The sequence below is a fragment of the Euprymna scolopes genome, chromosome 5, assembly GCF_053919585.1.
Source record: "Euprymna scolopes isolate OS-2025 chromosome 5, ASM5391958v1, whole genome shotgun sequence".
Classification (NCBI taxonomy): domain Eukaryota; kingdom Metazoa; phylum Mollusca; class Cephalopoda; order Sepiida; family Sepiolidae; genus Euprymna; species Euprymna scolopes.
This window is the reverse complement of record NC_136486.1, coordinates 73,886,486-73,901,451: the sequence shown is the minus strand read 5'-3', so window position 1 is coordinate 73,901,451 and position 14,966 is coordinate 73,886,486. Positions and strand designations below refer to the sequence as shown.

General features: G+C 35.1%; 1 protein-coding gene across 1 annotated transcript in view; it reads left to right on the top strand.

Annotated features, from left to right (window-relative positions):
- The window catches only part of LOC145276847 (putative peptidylglycine alpha-hydroxylating monooxygenase 1), a 132,127-nt gene that overhangs the window by 23,327 nt on the left and 93,834 nt on the right, over positions 1-14,966 (top strand). The window contains exon 2 of the mRNA XM_080128210.1: positions 13,744-13,867. Coding sequence (XP_079984336.1) covers positions 13,757-13,867 — 111 coding nt within the window. The 5' untranslated portion in view covers positions 13,744-13,756. The remainder of the gene's footprint in view (positions 1-13,743; positions 13,868-14,966) is intronic.

The window sequence follows — 14,966 nt, the reverse complement described above, 5'->3', positions numbered from 1 at the left end:
GTTAGGCATCCAGTGATGTATTACTCATTGAAATTGCCTCAATTGTCATTTATTGCTACTTTACAACAGAGCAATCACATACAAATCGCTCTTATTTGTTTGTTCGGTTTGAATCAGAAAAATCATTTTGTGTCGTCTGCATAGATGTCAACGAATTATCTGTGAATATCATTTGGAAGATCATTTACAAAGATCTGGAAAAGGGTTGGGTCCAGAATGGATTGTTGAAGTATGTTGTGTGCTTTGGACTTTTGATCGTCAAGACTTATCAAAGAGAAAGGATTTTGTAATTGACAGGACATTTCCAGATATTCCATAGCTAACAAGCTTGTGAAGCAAACGTTTGTGCCAATTCATATATCAAGAACCATCACTCTGTAAATGAAGCCGCCATCAATAGTGTTATATAGTGAGATAACATAAAATATCTTACCGCAGGGTGTCCAGCCTTCTCGTGGGTATGTTTGCAGCTCATGATGATAGAATGGAACAATTATGAACAAATAAGAAAATCACTCGCTGTTAGATAACGATATACGTTTATTATGGAGACACACACACACGTAATGACAATTCAAACATGGTACATGAAAGGTTAGAAGTCCAAGTATGATAACTGGAACAAACGGGAATGATGCTCATTTCTCCATTTTGAAAGTCACTGTGTTTTCCCTCCACAGTCTTGCGAAAAATCATGAGAATTTAAAGTTTAGGACTAAGGACAAGGGGGGGGGGCAATTTGCCCAAAGAAGTAAAGAGTTACTCTCCTTTGCCTTATACTTTTGTATCGTCCTAACATCTCCCCTTTAAATTTTGTCGCTGGTATGACTTCAGTTAGGGATCCACCTGCAAATGTTGTGTTGGACAACAGGTGCAAGCTGACTTCCAGATGTTAGATCCCTGCACTCCAGCTTCAGTGCTCTGAGAAGCTTCTGGTGTTTGTTGAGGCAAGTTGAAGGTGTCCAACAAGATGTTTAGTGGAATAGAGTGATCTGATATTCTGTCTGGGAGATGTGATTGTCACAGTTGGTTGGAGTGTCGAACCCAAATTGAATTTTGGACATTTACTTCGTACGTTACATTTCCGGTTCATGAGTCTTTTGAACTGGCGGTTGTACTGTCGTTCCATTTTTGTGTTCCTCTTGATGGAATAGTTTGGATCGATATGTACATGGATTTTCCGATTCATCAAGCATTCGGCTAGTGAGGTACCATTTTGTGTGTTAGGTTTTGGTGTTGCTCTATAGCTTGTCAAGAAAGTTTCAAGTATTTCTGATGTTTCCCTTCTCCCCTTTTAAAGGCTCTTTTAAAGGTGTCCACAAGACCTTTAACTTGACAGTTCGACTGTGGATGAAATGGTGGTGTGCACATGTGGTTGATACCATTTTGTTAGCAGAAAGTAGAAAACTTGACTGAGCTAAAAGCGGTGCTGTTGTCAGAGACCAAAGTCTCAGGAATACCAAATCTGCTGAAAATCTAAAGTTTGTAAATTGTTTCCTCAGAAGTAAAGTGGTTCATTTGGAATATTTCGGGCCATTTGCTGTAAATAACAAGAAAGGATTGTCCATTTGTGGGCCCTGCAAAATCTATGTGAAGGCATGATCAGAGGGAATCTGGAATAGGCCATGAAGAAAGTGTAGATTTTCGAGGGGATTTAACTGCGAACTGACATTTAGAGCAAGCGTGTGCAAGATCTTCTAGCTGCATATCCATTTTTGGTCAATAAACGTAATCACATGCTAACACCTTCATGCGACTGATGCCTTGGTGTCCGAAATGGAATTGTTTTAGGATTCTGTTTTGCAATGATGAGGGAATGATGACCTGTTCGGCAAGGAGAAGTATACCATCAACCTCTGATAAGGAACATTTCCGTTGAAAGAATGGTAGTAACTGTTTGTTTGGGGGTACTGCTGGCCACTTGGTACGGTAGTAGTGGATGACTTTTTGTAGTAGAGTGCCAAAAGCTGTGGCTTCTTTAATCATGTCCGAAGTAACCGGTAGTTCCCTTATTGTAGCTGTGAGCGTTGAAGAGATTTCTGGCTCCAGGGATATTGCTGCAACCACAGAGTCTCCAGGTAGCCTCTGGTGTGTACTAATAAGTCTTCATAGGGCATCTGCATGTCCAATCGAATTGGTTGAAAGGTACTTTATTGAGAAATTGTAGTCCAATAATGTGGTAGCCCATCATTGTAGTCAATAGGCAGTATACACTAGGATACCTTTCTTGGATCCAAAAATGCTCACCAAAGGTTTATGGTCTGTAACCAAAGTAAAGTGACGTTCCTAGATCATTTTATGGAACTTCTTTACATCATATATTATTGGCAAAGCTTCTTTCTTGATTTGCAGGTGTCAATGACCTATATGCATGAGCGATAGCTTTCTCTCTGCGATCAGGAAAAATGTGAGAGATTACGACTCCAACACCACAGTGAGAAGCATCGGAAATCACGATAATGTCTAAAGATGGATTAAAATGGGTCAAGGGAAGATCTGAAGAGAGTAAAACTTTGATTTTGGCAAAAGCAGCTTTGCATTCTAGTGACCAGTTCCATGCAATCCCTTTTTTCAGGAGGTTATTGAGAGAAGTTCGGATGTGGTGTAAGTCTGGTAAAAATGGCTTACCAACCCAAGGAAAGAACGTAGAGTTTTGACGTTTGTTAGAGTTGGCATGTTTTTGATGGCTGATATGTTCTCTGGCTCAGGTTGTCGACCTGTTTTGTTAAAGATGAAACCCAGGTATTTTTGATGTTTGGTAGAATCGACATTTTTCAGCTTGTACATAGAAACCATACTGTTGGATCCTATCAAGTACAGCGATTTGTAGGAGTTCATCCTGGGATGTGCCAGAGATGATGATGTCATCAATAAATGCTGTCGCTCCCGTTATGCCTGTCAGCATCACATCCATGGTCTGCTGGAATATAGAGGGGGCAGTTTTAACCCGGAAAGGAAGACGATTGTATCGGAATAATCCCTTGTGAGTGTTGATTGTAAGGAGCTCCTTGGAGTCCTCATCAACTTCGATTTGCAGGAATGAATCAGAAAAGTCAATTTTTGCAAAACAGGTTCCACCATTTAACTTGGCAAAAAGGTCTTCAGGTATTAGCAGGGGATATTGGTGGGTATCTAGTGCATTATTTAGTCCCATGGAATAATCAGCACAAATGCGAACTTTGCTGTTTGCTTTTCGGACCACAACAATAGGATCTGCCCATCTGGAGTAGTTTTGTTGGTTCTATTACTCCAGCTTCTCTGAGTCAATCCAGTTCCTTTTCATCTATGTTGAGAGCTGCATAAGAGACAGGGCGTTTGTGTCTAAATATTGGTTTTTTATCTGCTTTCAACTTGAGAGTGGCTTTCATTTTTGTGCAATATCCAAATCCTCTTGAAAAACATCACTAAAATTAGCGTCTGAGTAAAATGCTTTTCAGTGTCCTGAACTGACTTAAGAAAAAATGTGTTGAAAACAGATTCCGATGGGACCATGGAGAGATCGAGTTCTTCGATCCAGTCCAAATCGATCAGGTTTAGATCAGTGTCTGTTACATAACAGCTTCCGGTGAATACTGTCTTGGAAAGAAACAGAGCAATTCAGTTCCCCAGTAAGTTGGATATCATTTCTAAATGCACTCTTAGTTTTAAATAGGTCTGGTTTTGCGATTTCCGTCAATGTTTTGCGCAAGATTAATGTCTGATGCTGTGTCGAACTGGAAACGAATTGAACACTTATTTTTCCGACATATATGTATTTTCTGCGAGATTTGTAATCGATCTTAAATGAGGCAGACACTGCATTTGATTTCCTGGTTTTTCTTTTTATAATTTTGCTGAGTAGGGAATTTGGCCTTAGGGGGTGGACAAGGGGGGGGGGCAACTTTGCCCAAAGAGTTACTCCCCTTTGCATTATACTTTTGTATCGTCCTAACAAATAGATTCACTGATCCTGTGTAATATTACAGTCAACACGTAAGCTGTAGATCTTGCCAAAAGAAATCGATATTGGTTGTCACTGTAAAAATTGTTTTCCCTGTAATGGTTAATGACTTCTTGATTCATTACAGATTCAAGCAACTTACTCATGACACACAAAGGACTGATCAGTCTGAACTGAGATAGAAAGGACTGATCTCCAGTGTTTTTAAATATCGAGCAGACCAACAAAGCATTATTCCTTTAAGTAGCACTTGAACAAGTTTTTACACATAGGAACTATTTCAAGTTGTATTTTCTTGAGTATTATGACTGGAATATTGTCAAAATCAGTTGCTGTGTTGTCACCTGTGTTGTCCTTAGTTATTCGCCATATAACTAAATAACTATATTGATACATATAACTAACTATATTGATACATATAACTAAATAACTATATTGATACATATAACTAACTATATTGATACATATAACTAAATAACTATATTGATACGTATAACTAAATAACTATACTGATACATATAATTAAATAAGTATACGGATATCTATATATTACCACGATAGTGTGTGTGTTATTTTCTGTGTCCTTATTACATAAAGGTCGTTTAATTGTTATGTAATTCTATTTCTTGTCATAAATAATTTTACCAAGCATTCTTCATAAGTTTTGGTTTCAGTTTCTATTATAGCTGATAGCTATCTGTTTTTATAGCTGATAGTCACCTATTTTATAGTCTATATATTTTGTAGTCTATATATTTAGATTCTATATATTTAGAGTCTATATATTTATAGTCTATATATTTATAGTCTATATATTTATAATCTATTTATTTTTATAGCTGATAGTCATCTATTTTTTTATAAATAATTTTATCAAGAATTCTTCTTTAAGTTTTGGTTTCGGTTTCGATTATAACTGATGGTACTCCAGTAATCTATTTTTTTTATAAATAATTTTATCAAGAATTATTCATAAGTTTTGGTTTCGGTTTCGATTACGCCTGAAGGAACTCAAGTTATACATATATATTTTCATAAGTTTTTATTTTAGTTTTGATTAAAGCTAATGCACCCAAGTCATATGGATATATTTTTTTATTTTTGAAATCGCAACTTTATATAAAAATCGATGGAACATTAAATCCATAATAATATATACAGAATCTGCAAGAATTGAAATATCATATTTAAGCGTACTTTACGACTGGGCTTTGCCGGGCATTCATACTAGTTTAGATAAATACTTTTGCAGTAACTTGGCCTTCGGGACAAGATCAAAGTGTAGTATCTGTTCTCTTCTATTTCTTGTTCTCTTTCGGTGGAGGAGAAATCCTTCACGACTGAGACAATTTTTATTTTTGTACCTTTTCTCCACGTTAAAAAACGACCCTGGTGTCTAACTCTGCCCCGTGGGGAGGCATAGTAAATAGGTACAATAATATCAGATTATCTCCATTTACACTTCGCATCTGCAGAATACCAACATCAATATATTACATATGAATGAGTCCCCTGTGGAATTTCCACAGGTCCAACTAGTCTATAATTAAATAACTATAAAGATACATAAAATGAAATAACTATAAAGATACATATAATTAAATAACTATAAAGATACATAAAATGAAATAACTATAAAGATACATAAAATGAAATAACTATAAAGATACATAAAATGAAATAACTATAAAGATACATATAATTAAATAACTATAAAGATACATATAATTAAATAACTATAAAGATACATATAATTAAATAACTATAAAGATACATAAAATGAAATAACTATAAAGATACATATAATTAAATAACTATAAAGATACATATAATTAAATAACTATAAAGATACATATAATAAAATAAGTATAAAGATACATATAATTAAATAACTATAAAGATACATATAATTAAATAACTATAAAGATACATATAATAAAATAACTATAAAGATACATAAAATGAAATAACTATAAAGATACATATAATTAAATAAGTATAAAGATACATATAATTAAATAACTATAAAGATACATAAAATGAAATAACTATAAAGATACATAAAATGAAATAACTATAAAGATACATATAATTAAATAACTATAAAGATACATATAATTAAATAACTATAAAGATACATATAATTAAATAACTATAAAGATACATAAAATGAAATAACTATAAAGATACATATAATTAAATAACTATAAAGATACATAAAATGAAATAACTATAAAGATACATAAAATGAAATAACTATAAAGATACATATAATTAAATAACTATAAAGATACATATAATTAAATAACTATAAAGATACATATAATTAAATAACTATAAAGATACATAAAATGAAATAACTATAAAGATACATATAATTAAATAAGTATAAAGATACATATAATTAAATAACTATAAAGATACATAAAATGAAATAACTATAAAGATACATAAAATGAAATAACTATAAAGATACATATAATTAAATAACTATAAAGATACATATAATTAAATAACTATAAAGATACATATAATTAAATAACTATAAAGATACATAAAATGAAATAACTATAAAGATACATAAAATGAAATAACTATAAAGATACATATAATTAAATAACTATAAAGATACATAAAATGAAATAACTATAAAGATACATATAATTAAATAACTATAAAGATACATAAAATGAAATAACTATAAAGATACATAAAATGAAATAACTATAAAGATACATATAATTAAATAACTATAAAGATACATATAATTAAATAACTATAAAGATACATATAATTAAATAACTATAAAGATACATAAAATGAAATAACTATAAAGATACATAAAATGAAATAACTATAAAGATACATATAATTAAATAACTATAAAGATACATATAATTAAATAACTATAAAGATACATATAATTAAATAACTATAAAGATACATATAATTAAATAACTATAAAGATACATAAAATGAAATAACTATAAAGATACATATAATTAAATAACTATAAAGATACATATAATAAAATAAGTATACAGATACATATAATTAAATAACTATAAAGATACATATAATTAAATAACTATAAAGATACATAAAATGAAATAACTATAAAGGTACATATAATTAAATAACTATAAAGATACATAAAATGAAATAACTATAAAGATACATAAAATGAAATAACTATAAAGATACATATAATTAAATAACTATAAAGATACATATAATTAAATAACTATAAAGATACATATAATTAAATAACTATAAAGATACATATAATTAAATAACTATAAAGATACATAAAATGAAATAACTATAAAGATACATATAATTAAATAACTATAAAGATACATATAATAAAATAAGTATACAGATACATATAATTAAATAACTATAAAGATACATATAATTAAATAACTATAAAGATACATAAAATGAAATAACTATAAAGATACATATAATTAAATAACTATAAAGATACATAAAATGAAATAACTATAAAGATACATAAAATGAAATAACTATAAAGGTACATATAATTAAATAACTATAAAGATACATATAATTAAATAACTATAAAGATACATATAATTAAATAACTATAAAGATACATATAATTAAATAACTATAAAGATACATAAAATGAAATAACTATAAAGATACATATAATTAAATAACTATAAAGATACATATAATAAAATAAGTATACAGATACATATAATTAAATAACTATAAAGATACATATAATTAAATAACTATAAAGATACATAAAATGAAATAACTATAAAGATACATATAATTAAATAACTATAAAGATACATATAATTAAATAACTATACAGATACATATAATTAAATAACTATAAAGATACATATAATTAAATAACTATAAAGATACATAAAATGAAATAACTATAAAGATACATATAATTAAATAACTATAAAGATACATATAATTAAATAACTATACAGATACATATAATTAAATAACTATAAAGATACATATAATAAAATGAGTATACAGATACATATAATTAAATAACTATAAAGATACATAAAATGAAATAACTATAAAGATACATATAATAAAATAAGTATACAGATACATACGAGAGGCGTGCAATAATTAATGCCCCTGACCCACTTCCCGTTGTCTGATCTAGCTGAAATTTTGCATGTGCAATGATTTATATCTCTACGGGTTATGTGGCAAATTACAGCTCTGAACTAATTGTGGTTTCTGGTTTACAGGTGTTTGAACTGAGTCAGATGTGAAATGGAGCCTGTTGAATATCGAGCAGTGATCCGGTTTTTGTATTTGAAAGGATGCACACCACAGGAGACTTTTGATGAAATGAAAGAAACTTATGGTGATAATGCCCCATCGTATGACCTTGTAAAACGCTGGCATCGTGAATTCAAACATGGCTGGAAGTCTGTGGAAACAGCTCCCAGACCTGGTCGCCCCCCCCTTCTGCCATTGATGAGGCATCTGTCCGTCAAGTTGAGGCTGCCATTTTGGAAGATCGGCACATTACTATTCACCAAATAGCCCAAGATGTCAAGATTAGTACAGGGTCTGTGGAAACTATCATCCATGACCATTTTCATATGCATAAAGTGTCTGCCAGATGAATTCCCAAGTTGCTCACATCATTCGAGAAGCGAGAACATGTCGAGTGCTCGAGGATGAATTTGGAGATGTGCCAAGAAGATGAGTCAAAGTTTTTCAAAAGACTGATTACACAGGATGAAACTTGGGTCCATCACTATGATCCAGAGACCAAAGCCCAGTCAATGCAGTGGAAGCACTTGGACTCACCACCTCCAAAGGAGGCAAAGGTGCAGCCCTCCGCTAGCAAGCTCACAGTCTTCTGGAACGAGGACGGAGTAGTGATGACAGATTTCCTGGCAAAGGATACCACAATTACAGGAGCCTATTATGCTTCACTTTTGAGGAAGCTATCAAAATCAAGAGGCGGGGTAAGATCAGCAAAAGTACCCTCCTCCTGCAGGACAACGCTCAGGACCACAACTCGCATGTCGGCAGATCAGAAGCACGGGCGTGTGGTTATGAAATTCTCCCCATCCTCCCTACTCTCCTGACCTTGCACCCTCTGACTTTCACCTCTTCCCAGCCATGAAATTGTTTCCCATATGATGCAGCCTTGATTTCTGAAGTCACGTCATGGTTGGAGGATCAACCTGGGGTCTCCAGAGCTGCATCAAACGATGGGAGAAATGCATAACTCTGGGTGGTTTCTATGTAGAGAAAGACTAATATCTGTGCCAAGTGTCGTTGCTCTACTGCTATGGGAAGTGGGTCAGGGGCATTACTTATTGCACGCCCCTCGTATAATAAAATAACTATAGATGATATTCTTATTTTTCTCCCCAGAAACGCACAAGTAGAACAACTTAGAAATAAATTAAATTCAGTAGAACCGTCCATAAAATTTACACACGTATCCGAACAAGACCACTCCCTAGCTTTTCTAGATATACTCCTCATCAGATCAGAAACCGATCTGAGTTTTAAAGTACATAGAAAGACCACACACAAAAACGATTATATTCACTACTACTCTCACCACAATGATAAAATAAAGACTAGCATGATTATTGGTTTTTTCTTGCGTGCCTTTAGAATATGCAGCCCCAATATCTTAATGATGAAATTCAATACATTACGAATGTTTTAAAAAAAACTACAGTACCCATCCTATTTCATTTCTTATGCAAAGAAAAAAGCTACGAAAATATACTATAATATAAACAGACAGAAAAATGAAACAAATACCTCACTATTAAACAGACATCTTTTCATTCCCACCCACAACAAAAATACAAAAAATCTACGACACTCTTAATAGATTTGGTTTTCACTTGATACAAACAACTTCCACAACAATAAAACAGACATTAAAAACTACCAAGCACTCTCCCAAAACCCTCACATCCGACGCCGGTATATATTCCATCCCATGTAACAATTGTCAACAAGCATACATAGGTGAGACATAGCGTAAATTGAAACTAAGACTTTACGAACACAGAAGAGATATAAGGAATGGTAATGCCCTAAATGCACTCTTTTGCCATTGTGCAGAACACGATCATTCATTTAATTTAGATCATGCGAAAATTATAAAATACGTGATAGATAGAGCTAAAAGAAGACTCTTAGAGTCAGCACTAATATTAAATACTAATACTATTACGCAAAGAAAGGGCTTCTACCATTTAGCCCCTAGCATAGGAGAAAATAATAATCAAAGAACAAAATATCAAAACAGATCCTGGTTAACTGTTTTTCCTTAATCCTTAAATAATTCAACAAAATGAATAAGTTTAGAGAGAGAAAAAAAAGTGTACATATTCATTTAACGTATTTTTAAAAGTGTATATATAGACATTGAACAATCCAACCTTCCCACACACACACATAGTTTCCTTCCTGATATGGGTAGGATTCAAACACTGTTTCCTTTTCATTTTCGTGTAGTCTGTGATCGTTTTCGTTTTTTGCATTTTTCCTTTTAATATCCTGAAGATGTCCTCTGCAATTGTAGGGAAACGTACGATTTACCTAACTAGCACGTGTGCATAATTCAACGGATCGGTCGTGGAATGAAATGAATGAAGAAGAAAGAAACAAAAATGGCTTCCTTATCTCTTTATATGCCTGCAATGTGACCACCCGATACGCAAATGAGATGCTCCTGGTTGGAGATAAAAGAGGGTTGATTTTTTTAGAGGGACGTTCATTTGGAAGTTGGCAGTTTGGACAACAGTGTCAACCTTACCCAGGAAATTATTGGTGTGACGGGCGGAAGAAATAACACTCAAGTTATTGAATTATAGCAATAGGGACGAAACGTTGATCATTTCATAAATTCATTCGGTTTTCCTTTTTCAAAAAAACATAACGTCAACCATCGCTGGTATTTTTATTTTATTTTTATTCATACAGATATATATATATATATATATAATTAAACAAGTATACAGATACATATAATAAAATAACTATACAGATACATATAATTAAATAAATATGCTAAAGCCGTTTCACAAGTAAGTCGGATTCTACCTTTTTAGGCGACTACGGGTGAAAAGAAAGAAAAGGCTTGAAGTTTTGTTCCAAGTTCTGCAGAAGGGCAGGTCCTGTAGAATCAGCAGAAAAGAAAGTCCTGTAAAGTCAGCAGACGAGCAAGTCCCAAAAAATCACACACACACTAAAGTACTCTTAAAGCTGCAGCAGTTCACCGATCCGATCACACTGACGTCGATCCTAGAAAAAGACGCCCCCATGTTCCAAACACACTCCCTTTATCCTTCCGGCGTTCGTCCTCGGCCAATCAGCAGTCAAAGAACGGTCACGTGGGGCCCAGTGATGATCGCACAATCTACAAGATGAGGACGGCGCCATTTTGGAATTTCTTTCATGTTTCGGCCATGCACGTACGCACACCGTAGGAGCGTTCCAAGGTAAGGCATGACGCGCAGACACGTGGGCGCTTCCTCCCTTCATTTTCTTCGACTCTACACCCCCCCCTGGTCTCAAGATCACACATGCGGCATTGCGGCCCGCGGTCGTTTGATGCGGGCGCTCCTACGGAGGGGGATTAGCTGGGCTTCTTCATCTCCACCAGTGCCACCCGGGTCAGTGTCCACAGTCCTACCATCCGGCTGCACTTCATCTTCCTCCAAGCTACCTGGGTCAGTGTCCACAGTCCTACCATCCGGCTGCGCTTCATCTTCATCTTCATCCGAGCTCTCAGAAGTGGTGCTGGAGCTATCGCCATCCATGCTGAGGTTCTCAGCCATAGGCCGGATCCACATTTCATCACTGGATGATTCATTACTTTCACTGTTCACCATTTGGTTTATATCAAGGGCGGGCCGGACATCCCTTACATGGCGTGGGACACCATCAACCAGCACAGCCTGCTCACCGATTATGCCGGTGATCCGTCCCTGTCTGAACCTGGTCGTGCATCGGTTATTGGGAGGCCTTACCCAGACGGTGTCCCCTGACTTGTACCGTCCTTGCATCTTCTTCTGATTAGGCGGGCAGGCATCAATGCCCTTAACACGCTCTCGATAGCGATGTATCGCATTAGCAGGTGCACTTTCAGCAGTCGCGTCATCCTTTGGCGTTGTATTGTACCTATATAACGCCTCCGCAATCGTGCATTGCTTCCTCGCTGCTATCCGTTTCACACTTCGGTGGCACCGCTCTGCTATACCGTTGCCACTCGGCACATACACACACCTGTGTCTAAGCCGGGTCCCCCACTCGTCCATGAAACGCCTGAATTCCCCGCTGCAAAAAGCTGTGTCGTTGTCCGTGAGAATCTCTTCGGGTGGCCCCCGCTCTCTAATTGGCGGATGACACTAGCCGAGTCCTGTCTTGTTAACAGTCGCCAGATCGCAAACCTCGTCGGTCCGCAATCGATTAGTGTGAGGAAGTGCTGACCACCATAATGGGTTATGTCCATGCCCAGCCGGCTCCAAGTCCCGTCGACTTCCAGCCGACCTTTCTGCCATTTGGTGGGAGCCGGGTCGATTGACTGGCATATTTGGCATTCCTTGACCACTGATTCTACTCTGTTTTTGGACACTGACGGGTTGGTTAAGTGTGCGAAATAATATGTCCGTCTCACTCCGGGGTGTCCAGTGTCGTGGTATACCCTCTTGATTTCATCCGTCTCCTCAATAGAGGCAGCACAACGATCCTGGTTCGGCTTCTTTCTTCATTGCGTCGAACCACCTCTGGGGCACACGGTTGAGTTTATCTGCAAGATTGCGGGTGGAAGCGATATACGTGAATGAAGACGTTGTGCCATCATCACGTGTGAGGGCTAAGCTTGCCGAAATAGCTTAAAGCCGTTTCACAAGTAAGTCGGATTCTACCTTTTTAGGCGACTACGGGTGAAAAGAAAGAAAAAGCTTGAAGTTTTGTTCCAAGTTCTGCAGAAGGGCAGGTCCTGTAGAATCAGCAGAAAAGAAAGTCCTGTAAAGTCAGCAGACGAGCAAGTCCCAAAAAATCACACACACACTAAAGTACTCTTAAAGCTGCAGCAGTTCACCGATCCGATCACACTGACGTCGATCCTAGAAAAAGACGCCCCCATGTTCCAAACACACTCCCTTTATCCTTCCGGCGTTCGTCCTCGGCCAATCAGCAGTCAAAGAACGGTCACGTGGGGCCCAGTGATGATCACACAATCTACAAGATGAGGACAGCGCCATTTTGGAATTTCTTTCATGTTTCGGCCATGCACGTATGCACACCGTAGGAGCGTTCCAAGGTAAGGCATGATGCGCAGACACGTGGGCGCTTCCTCCCTTCATTTTCTTCGACTCTACATATGCAGATACATATAATTAAATAAATATACAGATACATATAATGAAATAAATATGCAGATACATATAATTAAATAACTATGCAGATACATATAATTAAATAAATATACAGATACATATAATTAAATAAGTATGCAGATACATATAATTAAATAAATATACAGATACATATAATTAAATAAATATACAGATACATATAATTAAATAAATATACAGATACATATAATTAAATAACTATGCAGATACATATAATTAAATAAATATACAGATACATATAATTAAATAAGTATACAGATGCACATAACTCAATAAGATAATAATAAGATACAAAAACCATATGATTATGATAGTAGATAGAAGACCATTGCTTTCTTTAATTTTTTTGTAAGAAGGTTAAAACAAGATTTTTTTTTATTTCAGATTGCAAAAAATAATGGCTGACCATCATCCTATTTTGTTCATCCTCTTTGTTATGATTTCTGCTGTTGTTGCACAGAAAAAAAGTGAATATCATCTGCTCATGCCAGCTGTAAGACCGACAAAGGTAGGTAGTTAAAACAATGCATTTTTTATATTTTATCGTGTGAATTATTAATTATATCATTACTATTCATTATCTCAAATTCTTCGTCAGATTTGGGATTTGGCGACCCTTGCTTCACTATAAAGTTTTCAGCATACAGATACTGTTCAGAGAGTATCCATTGTTTCTTAAACCTGAAGGAAACTTGTCATTCAATATACTTTTGACCTGGTTCAACATTGCTTAACTTTGGTGATCTGATGAGAATCAGTGTTTCAATATAACATCGTTGGAAAAACCATTTTCCGATATTCTAGCACGATTTATCTGAAAGTTACCTTATCGTACATCTTGGGGTAAAATATAAATTGGCAACTCTCTTGCTATAAGCAAAATAGCACACTAGACTCTTGATAACATAATTGAAAAGAAGAAAATTCTGAAGTAACACAAGTCTTTTTCTGATATTTTTTCTTTTTTACTGTTATTTCACCCTAAACAAAGTACAGTATCACTTGAATGTAAGCTACTATTTAGGATCAATTCGATAGGGAGTTGAGCAGTAAGACGTTTGTTTACACTACACTTGAGCTTCTGCATGTTAGTACAGTTAGGGAAACAGGGACCCGGGATTTGGTGTATCTGCAAACAAAATGAAGGGCTTACCTGTGTTGTTCCATGTGAAAGAAGAGACAAAATGACCGACTCATTTATGCACTTGGATTGCATGATGGGAAAGGCAGTGCATGAAACCTTGCCCTGGTAGAACAGTGACTAAAATTAGCATTTGCAGAGGAACCCTTTGAGGCACTTGGCAAGCTTTCGGAGTTGAGATGCACTGGTGAGTCGGTTGACATCTCCACCTCAGAGATTAGAAGACTGGCAGAATTGGCTGGTTATGTGGGGAAGAGCCTGCAAATGACTGTGAGATTGTAGCTGGTGAACAGTTTCCAGGAAGAAGTTTCTGCGAATCTTCAGAGAATAACAGGGATTGGTAACATGGAGGCAGTCCACGCTAGAGTTCTGATTAAGAAGGTCAAGGGTCCGGCATTTACAAGTGGAAGTACATGTATAAGACCCCCTACTTGGATCATGAGAGGAAGGCAGCGAGGAGATAGGA